The sequence below is a fragment of the Pecten maximus genome, chromosome 19, assembly GCF_902652985.1.
Source record: "Pecten maximus chromosome 19, xPecMax1.1, whole genome shotgun sequence".
In the NCBI taxonomy this organism is placed as follows: Eukaryota; Metazoa; Mollusca; class Bivalvia; order Pectinida; family Pectinidae; genus Pecten; species Pecten maximus.
Window position 1 is genome coordinate 20,622,981 of NC_047033.1, and position 24,945 is coordinate 20,647,925.

Consider the following 24,945-nt stretch of genomic DNA (forward strand, 5'->3'; position numbering starts at 1 on the left):
GAAAACGAATACGCCCACACATATAGACAAAACAGGGGGAATGATCATGAACGGTACTTAGTCCAAATATAATTGTTTTGTTAATTATAGGGCGAAGATTGCAAGAGTGGATTTGAAGCATAGTACTGCGGCAAATTTTCTATACCGAACTCAAGAGAAACATAACAATAAAGAAACAACATGGCAAATAACATGAGTTCAGTAGAGTTATTGGATCGCCCATTTGACTGTACGCATACGAAACAATCCTGCATAGGTTGCATCGTGCAGTCATGACGCAGACATCATGCGCAAACTGCGATTCTATTACTGTTTTATATAGCCAACTTCATCAATTTGACGGAGTAATGATAGAAGGGAATGAAAATGGAAAAAGTTTTTTTTTATTGTGTTTTTTTTTTTTTTTTTTGTCTTAGTGTGGGTTTTTTTCTATGTTGTCTTTATTAAGATAAAGGTTTGATCCAATATCTGGCTCAACTTGATGGCGGTATAATGACGGTGGATGGCTTATTTAAAGGAGTCTTTCTTGGGCCAGGAGACAAAGTTTAGTGGTAATTTGTTACACTCATATGTAGTTTTGAAGAAAAAAACAAGTTTTTCTAGTCAGAGTTTTGGAATGATGTATTCGATATGAGTTCCAGTGACTATCACCGGAATATCTAGTTAATGTAGTTAACTTATCGGATTTCATTATAACTTTGTTGTTGACGATGGAATATATGATATAGTCTGTTTGTTTAAACGTATTTTATTGTAACAAATTTACAACAGGATTGGGCACAAGTTATTACAACTTATAAACGCCCTCTCCTAACACAATGACATATAGATAATTACAAAATGCTATAAAATACATATTTAGTATTGAATAATAGATATATATTTGTAGAGAGAGAGAGAGAGAGAGAGAGGGGGGGGGGGGGGGGGAGAGAGGGAGAGGGAGAGAGAGATAATTAATGGATGTGCAATAAAAAAATGTACAAAATAACACAAGCAACAATGGTATACATTCAATAACGTATAACGCATATAAAAAACAAGTTGTAAGGATAAACATTCTCATTTAAGACACAATGGATACACGTTTTACTTTAAAATATAAATCGATTGACTTCTTAAAACCTGTTACTGTCCTTTATGAAATGATGAACACATAAGAATACTTCAGAATTAATATTAAAAGACATTTCTTGATTACCTTATAACAAAAAGTCTTAATCTAAGGGTACATGTAAATTTAAATCATTTAATTTCTGAAAGAGAATGTTTCTTTGAATGATGTAACTGCCACACTCAAAGAAGAAGTGATAAGCATTCTCACACAAATGTCCACACGAGTAGCTCGGAGTTTCCGCAAGGTTCACTCGAAATAAATCATAATATAATGATATAGTCTGACGAGGTTCTCTTCGTCTGTCTGCTAGGGGGCACAATTTCAGGTGATCCAGCATTTCAGACACGCTGGATGTGTGGTGATTGTACCGGTGTTTGTTTAGGATGTAGCGTGCATCCGTGTATTGGACCATTTCTATTCTGTCTATGTGGATTGTGCTCGTTGGTCCAATACTGTACAGGCATATTCTAATGATAGTCGTAGAAGTGATTTGTATGCCTTCAGTTTGACTGATGATGAGCCAATTTTGATCTCAGAGTGGAATTTGCTTTTGAGCAGATGGCATTGATATAGGAGTCCCGTTTTAGTCTAAAGAGCTGCTCACAGACATTTTACTAAACCGACCCTCCTTGCTGGGTTCGGGATATCGTGTAAAAGTATGTAATTAGGGAGTCTTTCTGACAAAAACGATGAATTAATAGATGCGTTTAACAGTGCTCCCAGATTTGCAAGTTGTATAAATCATAAACTTAACAGCATCCGATGAATGGTGAAATATTAGTTTCAATTATTTCTCAGTTAGAATTTTATTACATATACATTTTAGCAGTGAAATATCGTGAATAGTTCATTCTAAAAGAATAAAAAAAAATTCACTAGTGAAAATCATCATTTGCATATAGCTGTTCGTCATGTTATATGACTTCATGATGCAAGAAATAATACATAACGTCACGATTTGGCGTACATTTGTGAGCCGTTCACGGGGGACCACAATGGATTCTTGCATAGATTGAGCTGCCTCGGAATATTTTGCTATAAAATGAAATGAACAGAAAATATAAAGCATTCGTGAAAATATTTGCCATACGAGTGAAATATGTTTGGTATTACAAAAGATACTGTTATATTTCCTCCACATACTTGTCTAAAACTTAAAAATAAGCGACTTTGCAGCTTAATGTGCACGTATACTGAAATTCAGAGACTTCAAACGATCTGCCGTGTGACCGAATATCTTTCTTGACGCATTGTATAACATTTCAAACAGATCCGTCTGGTGGCTCGCTTATCGTGAACTTCTCAAGAAAGACTCAACAAAATATATAAAGATAATGTGGAAGTTTATTGACTTATTTGCACACATAGACTGACAAGATTGTACAAAATAAATACCAACTCTCACATCAGCAGGCTTCAGGATCACATGAACAAAATGAAGGATTACAGACGAATTGTCTCCCTTGAGTTTTATATCTGGTTCATTTGAGTAACTCTCTCCTAAATTCTCCTAGTCACTAATTTCTCCTAATTTCTCATAGTCACTCATTTCTTCTACTTTCTCCTAGTTACACATTTCTCCTAATTTCTCCTAGTTACTTCAAATTTCAAATATTGACTTCTAATGTCCTTTGACTAGGATCACAAAGCTGACTCTTTACATATGAAATCGTAAAATCATTTTCATAAATACACTCCTACTGCTCCTTGTACCTTCGCCCGCGCTGCTACACCTTCATCACTTGATTTCTCTATACTGCTACTGCAGCTCTGCTACACTATATGGCCTCCTCTACCGCTGCTTTATTTGAGTGAGGTCAATACCACACTCTCCCGGCGTTTAATATATAAGGAGTACGGTACGAACAAATGAAATAGCTTAAGAGTTCAAGCAAGAAAGATCTCCCACATCGTCATCTCATAATCGATAAAATAAGACAGAATATAGCAGATGCTAAGCAGGAAACTCTGAAGAGGTTCCGAAAAGATAAACAATGATGGCTGCCGATAAAGACGAACAGTTTAACCGAGATAAACTAAAGCGTGTAACGCCGAATAAAACCAATGGGCGAGCGATTGAATGGAATATACATGTCAGGTATGCTATTATCGCCTCATACTGAACAATTGACATAAGTAAAACATGTTTTAACCATAATACAAGAGATTATCAGATAACACATAGCGGCATAGATATCGTCTGATCGTAATCGTTCGATATCAAAATATGTCCGAATAACAAATCATAAAATCCATTAGACTCAAAATGTCAACGCAAATTTTTAATTGGATGATATACATTTATAATGATGTGATGTGTCACTGTCAGTCAAAATGAGACCATTCATCTGAAAGTGAAATTCCCTAAAGAATGAGGGACTGAGCAATTAATCGTTTCATTTGACAAGTATGCAACAACTGATAATTACTTTTTTACCTAGAAACATATCACACGAAAGATATATATCAAAATCAAATTATGTAAACCCTTCTGAATCAGCCATCTTCAAAATACCACTCCCTAACGGGTACACAACATTGATTTCGTTACCTCTAAATATTATATCGATGCGCGATAAGGGCTTTTGAATGATAAAAAAAAATCAAATTTAATATAACAATAATAGACTAGTTCTGTTAAATAAATAAAAACATCAATTTGAATTGATGAACATTTTTTGTGACCAAATGCCAGTGGAAAGAAATGTAATCAAAGAAAACTAAACCAAAAACAAACAATAATTCAGGGCGACACTTATAGATAAAACACAAAAATACGTACAAACAAAAGCACAACGTTACAATAGAAATTAGAAATATTTATATGGAATATAATATCAAAAGAGCTGTGGAAACACCAAAACTAACAGCTTAGGCTATTCAAAAACAAGCTCTACAGTTGGCAAGATGCACGCACGTGGTGTGCGTATTTTGGAAGGCTGAGGTACATTCGTGTTTGTCTCCATTTGACAGAGATATAGGGAGACATCAAACCAAACTGAAACATCGCAACATATATATAGAGAGATGAAACGAAACTGAAACATCGCAACTGATTTAAGAATAGCACTAAACAAAAATGAAACATCGCAACAGAAGAATAGGGAGGTGCCAAAACAAAATAATATAATTACAGTATAATATCGCTTGTCCATCCTTCGTTAACAAAGTACCAAATTCCTAAGAAATTGGTTGAAAATGTAGATCACTTGACAAAATATCAAATGCTGAAATAAACAAAGGGCAATTACTGTCACAAAAATTGTCGAATACAATTTTTCTTCAGCTAAACACAACTTCATATTATGATCATAATTTAAACTAAATTTCAAAGAGACCTGTCAAAAATTCAAAGAATGGGCAAGCAAAGGACATTTTACGTCAGATGGACGGATATTGCAATATCATAATACTCCTGTCAAATGATGTGATTTACGTATTAAAAGGAAAATGTCTATGCTGATTCAAAATCTATCTCGTTAATACTTCCTACATAATTAACTTGAGGGCGCTTTTTTCTTGTTTCACTACAAAAGAATATACTGACCATGGGTGAACCAGTCGCCCTACTCCGAAATTCTGAGTGTCAAGCGAGAGCAGAAACCACCATTGCCTCTGGAAGGGTGCATAAACCAAAGCCTTCCTCACTGTGGCGAAACGATCAACTACAGTTTAATATTGAGGCAGCATGAAGGAAGACATTAGCACATTGAGCAAAATATGAAACGATTTATAATTCGAATCTTTCTTAAGCAACATTTTGGAAATTTGTCAGTTTCGAAGGTTTGTGAAACATTCTTCTGATCAGGAACTTGTCAATTTATTATTCAGCATACAAGGATTGTCAGATCGTCAATACAGATGTCTGATCTTATTCCACTCCCCTGTTTCCGATAATAGCGACCAGTACATCACTGACCTGGGGTGGAATAACAGTTGAGAATTTGTTCCAGATCCGTCCTTGTGACCCTTCAGCCACCATGATTGGTGTCACTGTATTGTCTACCTGTAATAAACATATCATTTCCACTACATACAAGAGGTCATCCGCGTTTTGAAATATTTCAGTAGCTTTGTCCCATATTTACCCGGCCCATCAGTCCCTGTTGGTCACAAAAGACCCCAAGAATCATGAAGTTGACAATTGTGGTGAAACACCTGAAGATCTGTCCATCTACGTAGCTCACTTGATTCTATCATATATGAGACTTCAGAAGAAGACTTTTGTAATTTCAGTCATTTTGACCCGTTTGGGTTCCACCCTTTATACTGAAAATCCATAATATCTAACTTTGTGTTTTGGCAAAAAATAACATGTGACTTCTCTATATGAACTATAATTTAGTTGACCCTCCACAACAAAGAGAAAAACGACCCCCCTGGGTAATGAAGTTCACACTTTTGGTAAAGGGTCTAACCCCTCACTTTATAAAAACTGACACATTCTAGCATATATTTGAGCGTTTACATGCATATATCACCTGTAAATACCCCACCTGTGTCTCTATGTGCAGTGATCCCATCATCGAACCATACATATGAAACCAGAACTCGACACAGATCGAGTGGCCAGCCGGAAATTTGTTGGTAGTCATCAACTCATATTGTATTCCAATATCGCTATTACTTTTTTTTTTCGTTTTTCAAAATAACATTTGCCTCAACACAGTGTGTAGTAATGTCGGTGACTGCGTTACCATGGGTAGTACTCCCCGCCGTCGAAATGTATCTTCCTCTCGTATTCTTTTAAATAAACACGATCAATGTAATTTTTACATAAATCAGATGTTGTCAATGTCTTTTAAATGTTCAAAGCATACAAACCACTCGAAACATCTCCCAGAATAGGTATTTTAAATGGAACTAGATTTGGTTTGTGTTGTTGTAATGGCGGTTGCTAAGACCGTGCCAAGAACTGTCTCACATTTCCCCGCAAAAACGGTTGTTTTTCTCCGACGTTACTCCCAGGTAAAATATAGAAATGCATTGATCGATGAAGTGATTTTTTTAAACTTGGAATTGCTCTGTCTATAAATTTAATTTAATTGTAAGACTGGGAATTCATTTAAATTTTAGTGTTGAAATGGTATTTTAAAAAGTTTGGGTTTATTTAGCATAGTTTAACGTCCTTTCAACATCTAGCTATGGTCATTTAAGGACAGGTTTTTTCTTTGTGTGATATGCATCTGGTGAAAGTGCATGTGTTTTGGGAGGCAGCGGTATGGTCATGTTTGTCTCCTGTGATAGCGCCAACATGATGCCAACATTATAGTGATACTTCACTGAAGCTTACGAAGACAGCCAGCAGCAAACCCCATCCGGTCACTTAGGAAACGAGTTTTTTCCACTCCTAAAATGCTCAGCGTGAAGTTTAGGTGTAAATTACCACTTTAGAAACTGGTATTTCCCCGCTAGTGGATATAACCCAATGCTATTCTCAAAGATTGATTGCCACGTGGAAAGGCCTAACGTGAGTAAGTGTCAAGGGAGTCATTAGGGAAAAGGTTGTTAAGGAAAAGAAAAAGATAGCATCACAATCTTCGTTGCCTCCTACAATTAATGCAATTTGGACAGCCGGTAACAGCTGGTGAGCTGAATAAGTATTCATTAAACTGAAAATACTAAATTTCATATTTGTATTATATAATTACGTCGTGTTATGCTAATGGAAGTATAAGAAATTGAGCATTTATTAGTTTACATGTCAATAATCAAAATATGCCTTAACGCATATATATACATCCCGAGCCTAAAACTTGTCCAAAAGATATGGGATATTTAGAGGCACTTGCACACAAATATTACATAATTATGTCCAAGTTTCTGGCATTTTTAGAGTGAATATCCCGATCTTTTAGACAATTTTGAAGTTCAGGATATATCTATATGTGTTAAGGAATATTTTGATTATTGCCATTTAAGCTAATGAATGCTCAATAAGGTATACATCTCATTATGTATGATATAAATGTAAATATAATATCATCATTTCAATTTTGATAGTATTTGGTACTTTATGGCAGGTTTAGCTACATAAATGTGGAGAACTCTAAATATAAAGTTTTTGGTAGAAAAATACGTTAAGGCGATGGTGTTGACTTACCACTAGTATGATCTTTGGTACATCCTGTGAATTTGGATGGAGTGCTACCTTTAAGCTTTTTGAAAATTGAAAGCGCCAACTTCCTGTTCTAGACCTTGACATGACTCCTCAAGCGTACAGCTAATGTCTGAAGTAAATAGCACACATAAATGTCAACACGTATCTACATTGGAATTATATAACTATTCGAGACGCATTTCTGTTAATCTTATGAATTAAGATTTACAAATAATCTTATGAAATTTGAATATTTAAATGCAATGTCGCATGCTTATAAACGTTGATTAAATGCCACTCTCATGCTTAACACAAGAGCTAGAAAATTCTATGAAAACAATTTTCAAATTGAATACTTCACTCTTTCCGTACTTCAGAGATTTGTTTTCGAGACGTAGTTATTTGACTCGACATGAGAATTTTAAAGAAGATGACAGACTACCAGGGTGGGTACATAATGAAAAAAGGCGAAAAACACAGCCATGTCTTACTATGTAGCGTTATCAAGACGCACCAAAGGGAAAGTAGTACAAAACCATTGTATCCTGCAACAATCAAACGCATCAGCCGATATCTCCTGTCAGATAAAGAAGTGCTTTACCAATTAATACGATTCCAGATATCTTTTTTTACTTTTCAGACAAGGCTACTTTCGCTATCCTGATTATGCATAAACTTTGACCTTACGATGTTGGCAACAATCGTCAGATGTTATCGTCTGCTTCGAAAATCTGCGACAGAAGAGGAAATGGACAACATTGTTAAAAAACAAAAAGTTATTCCAATATCCTGCCACATTATACTGACACCGGACGAACCAGTCGTCCCATTCAAATATGCTCAGCATATAACAGGATAGTAACTACATTTTTGTAGACTATAATATGTCTTGCCATAGAGCAGAACCAAAGCCTTCCTCACGGAGAAAGTAACCAAAGAAGGGCAGAACAATGTACAGCAGCAAATGAAAGAAAGGAGAAAAGGAATACAAGATCAAGAAGATAAGGGTCCAAAGTGCTGCATTTGGGGCAGACCATTTATTTATTTCATCTACGAACATGCAGTGGGATTCAGCGGGCCTTATATTTTGTTTTATTATCTATTATTATTTTAGAGCCGTTAGTGTCCTCTGAACAGAATACAAAGGAGAAGCACACTCTTTTCTCTTCCCTCAACAATTAGTCGCCTCTTCCAACATCCAGTGAGACACGACAGGTATATTCTGTCCACGCTTGAACGGGTTTCAAATTTAAATGTAAGCTAGGTACGCACCAAGTAGACAAAGTGGTTCCTTCCAGAGCCCATTAAGTAGACAGGTACCATTGCCAAACTTCGTAGCGCAGTTATAGGTGATGTCTTCACCAGTTTTGTAATACTGTTGAATAGGACTAGCTATTCTATCTGCTACTGGTGGTAAGCCACATTCTGAAAGTATGAAATAAACTTTTATATATCCCAACAAGTATTCGCCTCTTATGCCATGCAATTAAACGCAAAAATCTTGTTCTTTCCCCGTTAGTGCACGAGTAGGAAACAGGGATTTCTGCAACCTGCAATTTTCTGACTTTGACAAGTGTCTGAGCAAGGGAAAACAACGCAAATTATAAAAGATAAATATACTAGATGATGTAAATAAGAAATTTCTTAATATTGAAAAAATACGTAAATCAAAGCCTATACAGCTATAAGCATGAATTTGTGAAAATGTAGCTTTACTTTGTTAAAACAAAATATATATATATACTGAATTAATGAGTCTGTAGAATGATTTTTGCTTTCATAACGAGAAAATAAGACAAAATGAAAATAAATGAGTAAAAGAATTGCAACGACATCCTGTGAGAGGCTTTATGTTGTAAGAGGAGTGAACCCTAGGTCTAAACCCTGGCATCCCTCAATTTTGCTTGGACAATAAAGTTAAATTTGAAACAGAAATAAAATGCATGCATACTGAACTTTTAATGTAATTATTTCATTGTACATGTACCTTTACGTGTGATAAATGTATAAGCTTACCATTAACGCAGGTTGATGCTCCGGAACGCAAGACGACACACATTTGTGAAAACAATACAGGGATTGGTAGAACAGGGATCATTCGCCTGGAAAAGAAATTAAATCAACAAATTAATAATTGAAATCAATTTAATTCAATGTCGACTTTGCCAAATATAAGCACCCTGTGGCCAAATTTCGTAATTCAGAAATTTAAACTTAGTGGTATCGTTTAAGGAATAAATGGTGGAGAATTAACGTTTAAAGGTATCGAACTGAAACTCCAAACATCTTAATTCAAGAATATTCTGAAGAAAACCGTATATGTTGGCCTCCTTTTACAGAACAGCCCAAAGTAGGTTTCGAAAATTAGGTTTAATTTCTGAAGTTTCGTGTCGTAGAATATTCCTGATGATTAAAATGTTATTTTCTCAGTATTAAAGCGCTAATTCGAGTACCCACTTCCAGGCTAAAGTCAAGGCAAGAGCTTGTTGCGCATGCGTTGAATACGAATGTTCTACCCGCTTATCGTAAAATAGTGAAAACTTCTCCCGCTGACAGAAAATGTTAACCCAACTTACTCTTTAAGTGAAAATTAACTTTGAGTACAATGTAAGTTGGGTTATATTTCTCTGTCAGTGTGGACAGTTTTAACTACTTTACGATATCTAAAGCGTGGTTCTAGGTAATTAATAGTTTACCATGTACAATGTGTAGCTGATCACGATCTTAGACATCATTTCAGCGTTCAAAATATCACAACAAAAGCCAGTACTATGACTAACATGTGTGTTGGCGTTGTTGAAACAGACGACGCTAAAACGTAGTATCTGAAGATTGTTAGCGGGTCACTTACCCGTTTCTTTATTCTTTGTTTCTCTTTATAATATACATTCTTTGTTTATTGTTTGTTTACAATTGATACTTTTAGATTTCGTTAAGTAAAACAAGTTTAGATATATGTTTGTTTGTTTGTAGTCACAAAGGGAAACGCCAGCCTAAAGTAAAAGTATTCAGTCTAATAACAATAGATCGACGATTTAGGACATTAGGTTCCACCTAACAAGGAAAAATAATTATGAGCATAATTGAAGACTGTTTGATTTGGTTTGGTTCATTTCATCATTTAAAGACGGTCTCTCCTTTTTTGCAAGATGCATGCGTGTGTGCAAGACGGTTATTTAAAAAAAGAGATTGTTTAAGTTTTTGAATGTCCCCTAACATGTGACATGTTCTTGTTGACGGTAATGCAAAACATCAATGATATCGACTTTATAGTGGTACCTCAATGAAGCATGCAAGCAAAGCAGGATCTGTTCGTGCTGTTTCAAGGAGACTTCGGTATGCCTTAAACTGGAGTACGAACTGGCATTTTTAAGACTCTGGTATGTCTCAGACAGTGAATAGAACCCAAAGCCTTACTCATATGAGGCAGTGACAACGGGCCATGAGGACAAGGGCAGGTCATTTGGAAAGCAGGTACAATTCTTAAGCCCTACATTAGAGCTGAGGTCAGTGGTTTACCAAAGGTTGTCTATCTTCAATGACATGTTTAATCAGCTTACGGCCATTTTGAATTTTTTGACAGATTGAAGTTTGTTTCCGCTATTTCTCAGAACGTAGTCCACGGACCTTTCTCAAAATACATGTTTATGGGAGAAGGGCGACTAGTTCGTCCGTTGTTTTAGTATAATATGACCGGGTGGGATATCCTGCTGGTGTGTTCGACATTATACTCCTGTGAATAAGCACTACAAATCATCTGATCTGCGCATTCACAAGGTGGCAAACACTAAAGCAAAGCAAGCTCGCACGCACGCACATTCACACGCACATAAGGTATTATAAAATGATAAGCTAACAACGCTTGCATTTGTTGATATTGGTTTGTAAATTAAACAATTTCATTTCTATCTTTATAGAAGGTTGTTGTTATTGTTGTTGTTGTTGTTAGAACTCGCAATTAACCAAGTGACAGGAACCAATATTTTTGCGGATTGATTGATACCATCAATAAAAGGACAGTTTACTCCAATTACATGTTTTAATGTGATCACAAACCGATAACGACATAATTGATTAACTGCACTTTTATGTACCACGCTTATAAATAACCAACAAAATGTATACCGAATGTGGAATCATGACAGATTTGCATTCATCTCGAGACCGAGAATTTCAAAACGAGTGTTTGTGTTTATTCACGTGTGAGCTTTGCGTTTACATCAAATATGTAAGTAAATTCGCTGTATAACTAATAAATAGAGAACATCGAATGGTTTCTCGTTTAAAATAGCATACAGTGTACATTTCACGAGTATGACAGAATATCGAGATTTGAGCAATCGTGAAAAATATCGAAATACAAAGGGATACAAAGGACTGTGATAATAAAAAATGCTGTAAACAGTCAAGAAAAAAAGGGAGTAAATAAAGCCCATTGAAGATTACAAAAACAAAAACAAAAAACAAAAAAAAGAAATCGGAAATTATGATAAATGATTGCTAGGTTTAGCACTGATAAAGTAAATACAGGTGAAAGGATTAATTTCAATGACACATTTAAAGTGAAGAAAAGGTACGATATAAACCTTCAAACGATATTTTCTTGTTTTCAAAAACGTTTCCTGGAAAATTTGAAATCTTCAGGAGCGTTTCCTTTTACAACGTTACTTTTGACCAATTTGACCCCTTTTTTCACTGTTTTACTATTAGTGAGTCATAGATAGAGAATAAAAATATTCTTACCTTAAGGAAAATAACACATAACAGAAATAAAACCTTAAGGAATAATGAAAATAAAGGTTCTGTTTCAATAAAAAAAGTTATTTTAATGTTAAACACTTAGATCAGTTTTATGCTCACCCATGAATCCAAACATTCTGTATTTGTACTATTTTTAATCAAGCTAACCAAGATTGGCTGTGTTATAACCGCATATCCGCTTTTTGTTGTTATTGATTCGTAAATAAAACATTTATATGACTCTGGTAATTATACCAATGCATGCACTTTAAGTTAGAAATAGTTCATTACAGTTTCTGTTTTCATATTAATGTGTTCATTTATTGATCGTGTGGTTAGGATTGTTCTTTAGCGGCTGCATATTGTCGACTGATAAGAACTCCCAAATGAGGAACACCTACATAGTTACTGTCTTCAATTGAATGAAATTATAGCTTAAATGATGCTTGCCTCTAATTGCATGTCAGTCATGTTTTACTTTTAATGTTATCGCAAACGGACAAAGGCGTAAGTGATTGACCACATTTTTGTTTTGTTTGATAGTTTGTGTGCCAATGCTTCATGAACTCTTTGAATAAATTATTCGCGGTCAAGGCAATCTCTACCCTTAACTTACTCATAGGTTGGGAAAATACAGATATGTTTTATACAAAATATCCATATGTATGTGTTTTCATAGACCAGAGCTAACCAGACGACGTTTGTATGTTTCCGAACTACCGTTCAGTCGAACCACCGGATACGTCGAACGTTTTTAATTTGTCCTTTCGAGTTCGAGTTATCTGTGTTTTCCTAGTGGTTAAATGAGGCTAGACCAAGTACAAATCAGTCCGAGGTCTTTCAAAAATAACGAGCACCTTTTATGGTATCTCAATGCAATCTATACAAATATCAGCTTAACCGCATCACTTCGAATTCGAGCCTAGCGTTTGGAATATTGAGCACTTGTAAAATCTACCGATTGTCGAGACTGGTAGCGGTAAAAACATCGTTAATCGTATCGCTCATGTCATTTCTGCAAAAGCGATCGATCTCGTAGCGACATCGTATAGTATTTTAATCCCCTTCACTTGACCGTCGCCCGACGCTCCCGCAGGGTTTGAGTGCCAAAGCAACCTTCCAGTTATGTGCCTACCTGTACGACGTTTGTCATTGGGTATTAAAATATTAACTTTTCAAAAAGACATTTGGTGTTCCTTTTGAAAACTATCTAAATGAACACACAGAGGTTTCGACATGAGTGATTTATTACTTCGTCTGTAGGTGAGAATCTTCTTCATTTTTGTCATTATGCTACATACATTGCATTCATGTTTGAATCACACACTGGAGTTAAATGGAAAAGGAAAACCTCTTCTGGAAATTTATTTATAATTAAAAGATAATAACTCAGTAGCGATATACATTGTATACAATGTCATGCTATTAGAATATATCCTATTTGTTTTGCCACACTACTAGGGACTTGGAACTGCAGTGTATGAAAAATATAATTTAAATATGCTTCATTTGGCTTTGGATTGTGGTCATGTCCCTAGGTATGTCTTTATGAACATTTTGTCTTGGTTCTTTAGATATATAGTATGTAGCCTGGTGAGCAAAACATGCCTTTGACTCTATTATTTCATTCTAATACTAGTTTCTAGTACTAGTCATAATACGAATGCAAAATTTAATCTTTGTTTTTGATTGCTTTGTCATTCATTCATCTACTATTCGCATGTGTGTGGGACCGCGGTGGCTGAGTGGTTAAGGTGTCCCGACACTTTATCACTAGCCCTCAACCTCTGGGTTGCGAGTTCGAAACCTACGTTGGGCAGTTGCCAGGTACTGACTGTAGGCCGGTGGTTTTTCTCCGGGTACTCCGGCTTTCCTCCACCTCCAAAACCTGGCACGTCCTTAAATTACCCTGGCTGTTAATAGGACGTTAAACAAAAACAAACCAAACAAACCAAATATTCGCATGTAAATAAAAACCAAGTAATTCAAGAAATGCATAGATCTCAACTGTCACATGAGTTATGAAATATTTCAGTCTATATTCGACCCATTTCTGCCCCTCCCGTCAGTCCATGGGGTCAGTCAGGGGCTAATATGTGCATACAACCAAACTGTCATCACATACTGATAATTAAAAAAAGAAAACAAAGCTGGAATAAGTTCCAATAGAACTTCAAAATAGTATAAGAAACAATACGATATTCTAATATAAACTTTTGTAAAGATAACCCTCTTAATTTTGGTAAAACCTTCGATCTATGAAGAGTTTTTGTTTCTACATTCTTCGGGTTTAAGGAGTTTTGAAATGTCTGTCATTTTGACTCCTTTTGCGCCGCCCCTCAGTCCCCAACGGTAGTGGGTCGATATAATTGACAATTTGGTTGATATTTGGCCATGGAACTTTGTAGCCAAATTTCAAAGTTTGTGAAAAAAAAATAGAAAAGATAAGTTGTTCACTGATGCACGACGACGGCCAAAAGGCGATCATAGAATATGTCGAAGTCATTTTAGTGAAAATACAACTCATTGGGAACTATTCATCCAATATATAGGCTTATATCTTTATCAATAATAACCTTCATTGATTTGGCTCATAACCCATGTGTAATAAAAATAACAAGGTGTTAGTTATATATAAGGTGAAACTTAACTGGAGTTTTGATGTCAATTCCGTGTAAGGTAAAACGTATCTGGAGTTTGGATGTCAGTTTCGTATAAGGTAAACATTTAGTGGTTACGGGATTCGGTTAGGAATTAGGAAGAAGGAAATGGGAACCAATCTCAGACACTCAAATTATCCGTCCATACTTGAGCCCTTGTTGCATTCAATTTTAAGTCTGAAAGTGAGAAAAAAAATTCCTACAGCACGCCATCTTAGATTTTGACTTGTGAAGTTTGTTATAAAAGCATTGGAAGGATATTTCTGAAAATTCAGATGAAGATTCAAGTACTCCCTAGTTGTGTGCGCATTCAATTTTGAGTCTGGTAGGGAAAACAAGACAGTAGTGAGACAGCTATCATGGATTTTGACATTGGATTTCATAATCGCTATTACTTCGATTGTCCTTAAATCTTTCTTAGATTTTATATAAAGCGAAAGAAAGGGAACGGAAAGAAATACCAGTGTTACATTAATGACACACGTTTTGTTATAACACTTTGAAGCATTGTTGGTTGGATTTTAATAGGAGTCATCAACTGACCAAATTTCAAGGTCAATGGTTCAAAGGTCACGGTTAAATTATGTTATGATGCTTTGCAGAACTAGCTAGGTCACTGGGTCAAATGACAATATAACTTTTCCCTGCTGTTCACTAATGAACATTTTGTTATGACACCTTGAAACAATGACAGTCATAATAAAAAAAATTTGAAAACTGATCAAAGGTTGAGGTCACTTATTCAAAGGTTAGATTTTGTATCATTTCATTAATAAACGTTTTGTTATGACACTTGTGAATCAGTATTGGTGTGGTTTTAACAAGAAACCAACTGAATTATGATAAAGGTAACTTTGTAAAAGGGAAAGGTACAATTTTGTATCTTTCTATTAATGAACTTTTTGTGATGACATTATGAAATAAATACGAATTTAACCAGAAAAAAACTTATTAACAGTCAAAGTTTCTGGTTAAATGTCATGGCAAATTTTTTTATCATTTTAGTCATTGAACTGTTATTCATGACAGTATGAAGCAAAATAAGTCTGACTTAAAATTAATTCATTTCCGTTAAAAGTATTTAAGGCGGTATTTAAGTAGTTTTGTTTTGTTTATTATATTTCAACATCCTATCAACAACAGCTATGGTCATGTAAGGACAGATTCCCCTGAGTGCTATATGCATGTGATGAGTGTGCGTGTGTTTTGCGAGGCAGCGGTATATTCGTGTTTATTTAAGCATTGGTGTCATTTTTTTTAGTTTCATCGGGGTATGAAAAAAAAATTGTTTACAAACTTCTGTAAGAATCCACTACGCGGATTCATACCGTTTGCAAACAAAATTTGTTTCATACCCCTATGAAACTAAAAAAAACAATTGACATCAACGCTTATACTTAATTTTTGAAAATAATTTTCATATATAAAACATGTTTTATGTACAATTTTACTGGTTTTATATGGGATTCTTTTTCTCAAATCAATACGCAACGTCAATTGTCGTATTGTGACGTCACATTTTTCGCGCCATTCTGAGAATGTTTTACTAGTGTGTGAAAAAAAATATCTCAACCAATCAGAAAGCCGCACAAGCAATGTAAAATTAAACATTTTCTTGTGATAGCACGAGAATAATAATGGTTTTATATTGATACCTCACTGAAGCATACCGATGAAAACACCCAGCAGTTTATCACCACCTAGTAACCCAGGAAACGAGATGTTCCCCTCCGAAAATGCTGAGCGTGAAGTATAAGTTGCCATTTTAAAGACTGATATTTCCCGGCTAGTGGACGGAACCCAAAGCATGGAAACACTATGTACATAATGAAAAACACAGAAAATGTGTGGTGTTATTAAGTCACATTGTAAACCATTGTAGGCAGTTGTTTTTCCAAGGGAAATGATGCAACTCACCATATCGTTAACATCAGCACTTATTACTCGATAGAAATAAGTAACTTGACCACGACACGGATTTAGTAACCGAAATACTGCGAATGACGTTCAATGGGAAAAGCGCTAAAATTATATGACCACTGAACTAAGATCAACCCATCAATTTGTACATTTACGGGTGCCGTAGATGGTGAGTTCGAGGCCCGGTCAGGGCAGGAGTCAAAAAGTTGTCTTCCTTCGTCATTTGTGTTCCTATGTTATATATCTATTTATTAGCACAATGTATCATATACACTATGTGTTGATAATCCTTAGATATAGATTTTAATTTCTTGTCGTTGTTGTACAGAGATTTCACGTTACCTAGTGAGTGTCAAACGAGATTAGCCAAACGCGCTGTCTCCCTTGGACACTCATTACCTGCGGTAGAGAGTATAGATACCGATGGGAAGTTGGCAGGGCTCCGCTAGGCATTCAAATTTTATTTTACATTCATCGATACTATTTCACGTTCTTATTCCTTATGCACGCCCTTTTTATCATTATATTTAATACTCGACGTAACCGGTGAAATAAGTTTATCAGTTTTCAGATTTTAAAATACTGCAGTATATTTTTGTTTCTCCTGAGGTCGTTATATAAACTCTGTCGCAGTATTAAACTTCCAGTCCACTTTTGAAATGTTCGCTCGATAATTAACAAAAAGGTTATATTTGGACTAAGTACCGTTCATGATCATTGGCCCTGTTTTGTATTTATGCGTTGGCACTTTTGTATACGTTTTCTTCTTATTTACATCAATAATATCAACTGCTTATATTTCAATAACATATTGTTCGGTGTCTATTTCTCAGTTATATTCTATTCATGTTACTAGTCCAATGAATTTGGTCTGTTTCTGATATTTCATTGTGCCTTGCTTTATATTTGTTTTTTATGCACATGGCTTTTCTCAAAACACGGAATTAATCTATATAAATACGTGGTGTATTTCACTGCACGCGGCCCAGTCTGATCGTGGTTATCGAGCATGGTATCAGTTCCCTTACTTTTCTAATTAAATCCAATTTAATTGTATGTGTTATATATAGTTCGCTCTAACATAAAGGTCGTTATAATGGAAGTTGGTAAAGTAATGTTTTACGAAAGGTTAATTATTCTGATAATTACATCCAGTATCGTCAGTGCGACACAACCAGGAATACGGTCGCATGTTGTGTACGTTATTTCACAGACTGACCACAAGTTATCACAAACTCCAATATCCACCTCTGTAGAGTCGCAAGCATCTGACTGTGCTGTGAAATGCATGCAGATTTCAAACTGCCGATCATTCAATTTTGGGCCGTCAGGACAGTGTGAACTACTTGGGTCGTTTGTGTGTGACAGTGCTGATATTATAAGTCCTTTTCCAGGGTTCCGACACTATGATATCGAGAATGAACGACTGGACGAGGTAAGTTTAACTTGATATTACATAAATAAATTGATCAAGACATATGATACTATATAATTTGGAAAAAATAAAAGATCATTCAAATTTTATAGAACAGGCATGGTAGAATGATAAAATATATCTCATTCGAGAAATATATACAGTATTTGATAGATGTATAATGGTAGATATATATATAATGATTGCTACATGTATATATGATGATAGACACATAAGGCAAAGAAGAATAGATGTTTAATAGCATACATATAATTAAAGATATATATATATATTAAAATATAAAAAATAACAAAAAACAGACTTTGCCGCAAGGCCTTTCTGCCCTCTCAGACTTCTTCAGGCGGACTGAAGAAGCCTGAGAGGGCAAAAAGGCCTTGTGGCAAAGTCTGTTTTTTGTTGTTTTTTTTTATACATTCACCTTCGCAAGGACAGATTTCAATTTCTTATATATTAAAATATATATACATATATAGTATTATAGATAAAATAATAAAATAGATATATAATAAAAGATATGAAATACAGATATACGATGATAGATAGATAACGAAAGAGATATATTTCAATAGAGATACCTAATGATAAATACAATGATAGATTTATTATGATTGACATATAATGATAAATATACAAATATAGATATTTATTGCATTTTTGCCAGTGAAATATATAAATTTATCAAACTAATAAAACTTATATTTTCGATGCAGCGATGAGCAGTGAAAATATAAGATTTTGCAGTGAAAATATAAGTTTTCCGTTTTTGACCAATGAGAGCGGATCTTGTATTCATCTCGTTGACACTTGCCGATTTTTCCAGTCGAAGCGGAGATAAATTGGTTATTTTGCTGTATTTCTGAAATTTTCAGACTAGTTTTTGACAAAATACTCACTTGACGTTAGCTATTCATGCACAGATTATCCTATAATAGCAGAAAACGCTTAAATTGCGTTGATCAGTCCTTTCAAAATGGCACCGTCAAGTTGACGTGGATTAACGCTACAAAGAGATGACGTCATTACTGATTCCCGCAATTTTTGACACTATTAATTTTTTAATGTTTTTAATTTTGTTTTTAAGTTTATGAAATGCAATAAAAAGAAAATTGAATAGTATAATTACATATCTATGAATAATGATAGGTAAACCATGATATATAAATATTACTTAGATATGTAATGATAGATCGGTATGTATTACAGCGGCTACACCAGATGAGAAACACATCAGCCTGTTTAAGCAATGGACGCTGTTCTCCGAAATGCGGTAAGCTAAAACTTAAAAAGGAAATGTCTTTGCAATACTAAAATTGATCACGGTTATCCGTTAGACATGCTTAATTCACATTTATTATTTCACTGCATTATTTTTATGATTAAACCCCCGTTTTTCTCTAGTTTTCTAAATGAAATTGTTTTTCAATTTTATGAGAAGAATTGCGAAAGGGGCATATTCTGTGTTTTTCTTGTATATTATTTTACTCAATTTTGTTTCTTGTTTATACGTTTAATCTAAAGGAATGTGTATTCTACACTTTTTTTTTAAACAAAGAAACTGAACTTTAAGCGTAGATTCTGTGCGATATTCATGCTATATTCTGACCAGATTGTAATGTTAAATGTGTGTTAGCCATTATACATTTGGTAGTATAAACATTGCACTTGTAAATAAGAACAATACAGAATCGTCTGTGATGATTGCCTTCATATTAGATATTATTAATCTTCACCGGTCTTCAGATAGTATCGTATGTTGTCAGTCGAGATTTACAATCTAGCGAACAGTTTAAACAATATAAATCAGGCTTAAACTATAAGCTGTCATAGCCAATATAAAAGTATATGAAATGAGCAGATTGATTGACAAATTGATAAATATCCGTGTATGTATATTCGTACCATTTGCTATTGAAGTTTAAAGTACAATGTACAATGACTATGAAATAATCGACAAATTGATAACAGATGTAAATTGTCCATTTCATGATATTGGCTAAATAGAACCAGGAAAAGTACACGATAACATTCAAGATGCTGTCACCAACGCAAACTTTTGTGATATATTTACTTCTGGCTCAATTTCTTTCCCTAGCGGTTCCGGTTTCTATATCTTATCCAAGGAATTTATCCTTTTGACTAATATATCAAACCCTTTTGTTGTCATTTCTAGGGAAAAGTATTGGGACGAATTGTACAATACATGCCGAATGCATGGCTATCGATCTGAGCTCGTCTTGTCGAGACGGTTTCTGTAGCTGCTTAGTCGGGTTCGCCTACAACGTTACTACATCTATATGTGACGAAGGTGAGTCAAACCTGATCCCAAATAAGAGAAAATTGCAAGTGTTATCACAAAGGGATAAAGTGAGGACCGGGCAAGATATACAAGGAACATAATTAATGTATCCCCACTAGCTTTACAGTGCATAAACGTCATATTCGTAAAGCTATTCCAATAACTCATTTTACGTTTACACAAAAATACAATAATACCACGTGACATTTTGTAGCCGCCTTCTCTCCGTCATGCGTCGTCCGCCATCCGCCCGTTAACACTTTACATTTCATAAATCTTCTCAGTTACCCCCGAACTGATTACAATTAAACTTTGCTGGCACCTTGCATGGGGAATGGTAAACCATACGAGTGGATTATCGGGTTCTCACTCTACAGGGGCCTCGGAGATAAGTAATTTTTGATATTTCTTTTATTTTTTAAACATTTTGCATGATAAACAACAAACAGGTTACATTTCAGAAGTACAATTAAATAATTACTCGCTCACAAATTTTCTTCATTTACTCATTTGAACAGTTTAACCGACCACACTAATTCTTATGTTAGATCCAACCCACCTTACATTCACGCTCGCATACAACATAAAGACATATACAGTAGAACCGGACAAAACACAAAGAAACAGCAGAACAAAAACATAACACATATAAAAGAGATACTTAATAGGTAAGCATATATTTGCCCAGACTGACCCCGATCGGCAAATGGGCGAAGCCAAAATTGATCAAAATGATTTAAATATATCAGAAATCGTATCATCGTTAAGGCCCATGCGCCTCTTGTTTTACATGTTTGCCTACATATACCTACATGTATATAGCACCGGCTCAATACTAATACAAATGTTTTTAATTAAACTTTTCTTCTACGCACTTCATTTGTTAAATAAATGTTAAGGGTCGTCTATATAGCAGAATAGTGTTGAATTTCAAATACGAATAAATACCTAAAGATTTGCACAAAAAATGTCATGTAATATACCAAAATGTTTGTTGGGACATGTAGCTTCCTACAATCACCAATAAATTGCTATAGATGCTACCAGTTTCTTCTATAGAGTAACTTTGTGGTAAGATGTAGCATGGAATGATTCTAAGTCACGGAAATTATCAAACCTGAAAAATAGCCATGCTGTTATGTTCACAAGTGTCTATAGCACAGGGTAGGAGCATTTGTTTGACCGGATTTTACTGTTTGTACGTATAAACACTTATTTTGTTTTGACCTTGAAATGCAAATGGCGGCTGAGAATAATATTACATAAATATGGCTTAGAGGAGGCATTTCAGTTAATAACAATACTCCTATATCGTACTTTTAAGACATCTTATCATAGTAACATGAACATTTTGAAGTCAATTTGTTAAACTGGTGAGTTTGGAGCCTTTTTCAGAAATAGGCTTATTTTACCCCAAACTCAACGGTTGAACATCTTTTCATAAAAGCAGTCTTCTTGCCACATCAAGAATACTTTATATTGTCTAATAAGAGCATTTTTGATGTTTTAGATACCTCCTAATATGCCATATTTGTGTGATATCATTCACGACCACCATTTGCAATTCAAGGTCAAAATAAAAACAGCGTTTATACATATAATAACGTCAAGGCTGGTCAAACCAATGCTCCTATTTTGTGCTTTAGACACTTGTGAGCAAAACGAGATGGCAAGTTTGTGTAATATATGGGATACAAATGAGTCAATTCTGTCCCCCTGAAACATGCATTTTTTCTTACGTTTTGTTGAAATTTACAAACAGCTTAACACATTACATGTCAATAGCAAGTCCCACGGTTTGCCATGATACATACTAAACGTTCATCATGTTACTTCTGTGACATTGCACCATAATAGGGATTTATAGGCCTGTAAAATATCAATGTTTTGACTGGATTTGCTGTTTAGATGCCCCTTAAGTCAAGCCACAATTGTTTCTGATGCGATAACCTTACGTCATTTACACATGAGCACAGCGTGATTGATATTGGCGGTCTATAATGATTATGATCATCCAAATGCTAAAGTCAGCTTATCGTCAAATACATGTTTACGTCTCTTACGTTTACCTGTTGTGTTAGTGTTTTATTATGGTATTGAGTATTACTGCTACACTGTATACTGTTAGCCACCTACTTTATATCGGGTATCATACAGCTGTCAGTGTAGCGCCGAGTGGTGTCTTCTCACCCTTAAAACAATGGAAATGGTTGATGCACATAATAGAAAATTATAAATCTCTTTAACAATTACAAAAACACAAAAATGTAATAACAATATATAGGATACTATACAATTCACTACTGCAGATCTTGGAACACTTAAGACATAAAATTGATAAATGAACGATATATCTTATAATTGTTATTGCACACTTGTTTGACCCAGATGTGCATACATTTAAGAGGTTACATACATCCAAAATAATGCCTGTTGAATCCATTTTAGCAAATGGTACTCGTTAAACAACTAAATTACTTAACGATCCATAAAATATCATATACATATATGTTTGGATTAGTAGCAGACGCTATTTTGTCCGAACGTTCAAAAGATTGCCCTGTATCTAACGTGTCCTGAAATCTCTTTGATGCGATATATATACCATTTATTATAAACCTGTCTATCAATAAATAGTTTGATACAAGTTTTACTTATGTTAAGTTTCTTCTGAGATATAATTCTTTCCAAACAAAAACCGCTGGTAAGAAAGACGAACGTTCAAAAGTAGGTCCCTTCGTTTAACCATATTGAAATATAATGCTGCCACAGGGATGTTTGATTTTCTAATCCAAACGTTTATACATTCGTGTCAACTTGTCCATATCTAAGAAAAGATAAGTCTCCAGAGCTTCGTTCGATCTGTGTAGGTTTTATTCCATTTTCACTAGCAAATCATCGATATCATAGAGTCCACGATAGCTCTGGCGGTTGAGTGTCGGACAATGTAAGCTCGGGTTTTACGATCTGAGGTACGTGTTCGAATCCTTCCTTGGGTGATTTGTATTTCTCGTGGTGGAAAAGGTGATCACATATCGTTCTGTGTTGTAGAGTTTGCGTCCATGAGCAAGACACTTGAATAGCTATGCATAGCAATTGATAGGTTTCCGTATGTTGTTCAAAGGCGTCTACATAGATAGATTAAAAGAATGCGAGAAAAGCAGACGCTTTAGTGTATATTGTGTCGAGGGCTGATCCCTTGCCATCTTGACATATATAATTGGCACTACTATCAACCCAATAATTGGCTGGCGTCTCGAAACATTATTCTCCAGCATCTGCTCCCCAACTAACCAAAGTAGATTTGAAAACAGCCAAAAGTACCGATGTTTAGTTATTATTCATATATCAGGCTTCTTGTTGTACATGAAAGTTTTCCTTTGTTTTAGTGTCGATCGCCTTCGTCCTAAGATTATGTTCAGGTTTTCTGTTTGTGTTTTCCTGCCACTTAAGTTTGATACTGTATTGTTTGTCTTCTTGATGTCCCGATGCCTGTTTTTTTCTAATTGGTATTTCGCTCTATATTGCTCTGTTCATAGACAAAAATCAAATCAATTACGGCTGAATGATGATTTTTTATGGTATTTTCATAACTCTACCCATGTTTTTTTCAGAGAATGTGGTTGTAACAACGACAGCAACAACTACAACCATCCCATCCACTACTACAACACCCCCAGCATCCTCAAGTACACCATTAACTACGCAATCGCTGAATATTACCACAGAAACTGCTAGTGCAACATCTGTAACTACTCACGTTACCAATACGTCTAATCAGACTCCGGATCCAAATGCGTCAACAACCACGGCTGTACCCACAAGTACCCCTGATGCCACAATCACAGATCCAGCTGCCAACACGACTACGCAAGCTGCAACCACAACAGCTCCAGCAGCCAACACGACCTCGCAAGCTGCAACCACAGATCCAGCATCCAACATGACCTCGCAAGCTGCAACCACAACAGCTTCAGCAGCAAACACGACTTTGCAAGCTGCAAATACAACAGCTCCAACTTCGACAACTCCAGCTTAAACTACAATAACTTTACCACTGTCATTATCAGCATAATCAATATGAAACAATATAGCCAACACTTCACGAATCTTAAACAGTGCAGTGTTCCGGGGGCAAATTAGTTACATTGTATATATACCATGACATTATAAGGACAGTCATACCGACGATTATATCAAGCTAGAATAAAGTTTGATTACACATTATAGATTTATAATATCACTAACAAGTCAATACAATCCATTGGACAATAGTAATTACTGATCATTGTAACAGGTGTTTTAAAATTACAGTTTTCCGTACCATCGAAAAATAATGTTTTGGTTTATTTTGTTTAACGTCCAACTAACAGCCATGGCCATTTAAGGATGTGCCTGGTTTTGGTGGTGGAGGAAAACCGGAAGTACCCGGAGAAAAACCTTCGACCTACGGTCAGTACCAGGCAACTGCCCCACGTGGGTTTCGAACTCGCAACCCAGAGGTGGCGGGCTAGTGATAAAGTGTCGAGACACCTTAACCATTCGGCAACACTAGCTTGTAGCAGAAAGCAAGACCAAAGTGACACATGTGGTGGCTTCCCAACTTATCATCGCCGCCAGCGTGAAATTAGGCTCTGTTGGTTATTTGTGTTTTTAATTATATGTCATTGTATAGAATGC

The 24,945-nt window shown here is 35.3% G+C and overlaps 1 protein-coding gene across 1 annotated transcript in view; it reads left to right on the forward strand.

The window, feature by feature from the left end:
* The window catches only part of LOC117317460 (MAM and LDL-receptor class A domain-containing protein 1-like), a 45,975-nt gene extending 21,671 nt beyond the window's left edge, over positions 1–24,304 (forward strand). The window contains exons 5-8 of the mRNA XM_033872271.1: positions 17,748–17,969; positions 19,173–19,236; positions 20,140–20,274; positions 23,880–24,304. Coding sequence (XP_033728162.1) covers positions 17,748–17,969; positions 19,173–19,236; positions 20,140–20,274; positions 23,880–24,304 — 846 coding nt within the window. The remainder of the gene's footprint in view (positions 1–17,747; positions 17,970–19,172; positions 19,237–20,139; positions 20,275–23,879) is intronic.
* Positions 24,305–24,945: the final 641 nt, after the last annotated feature.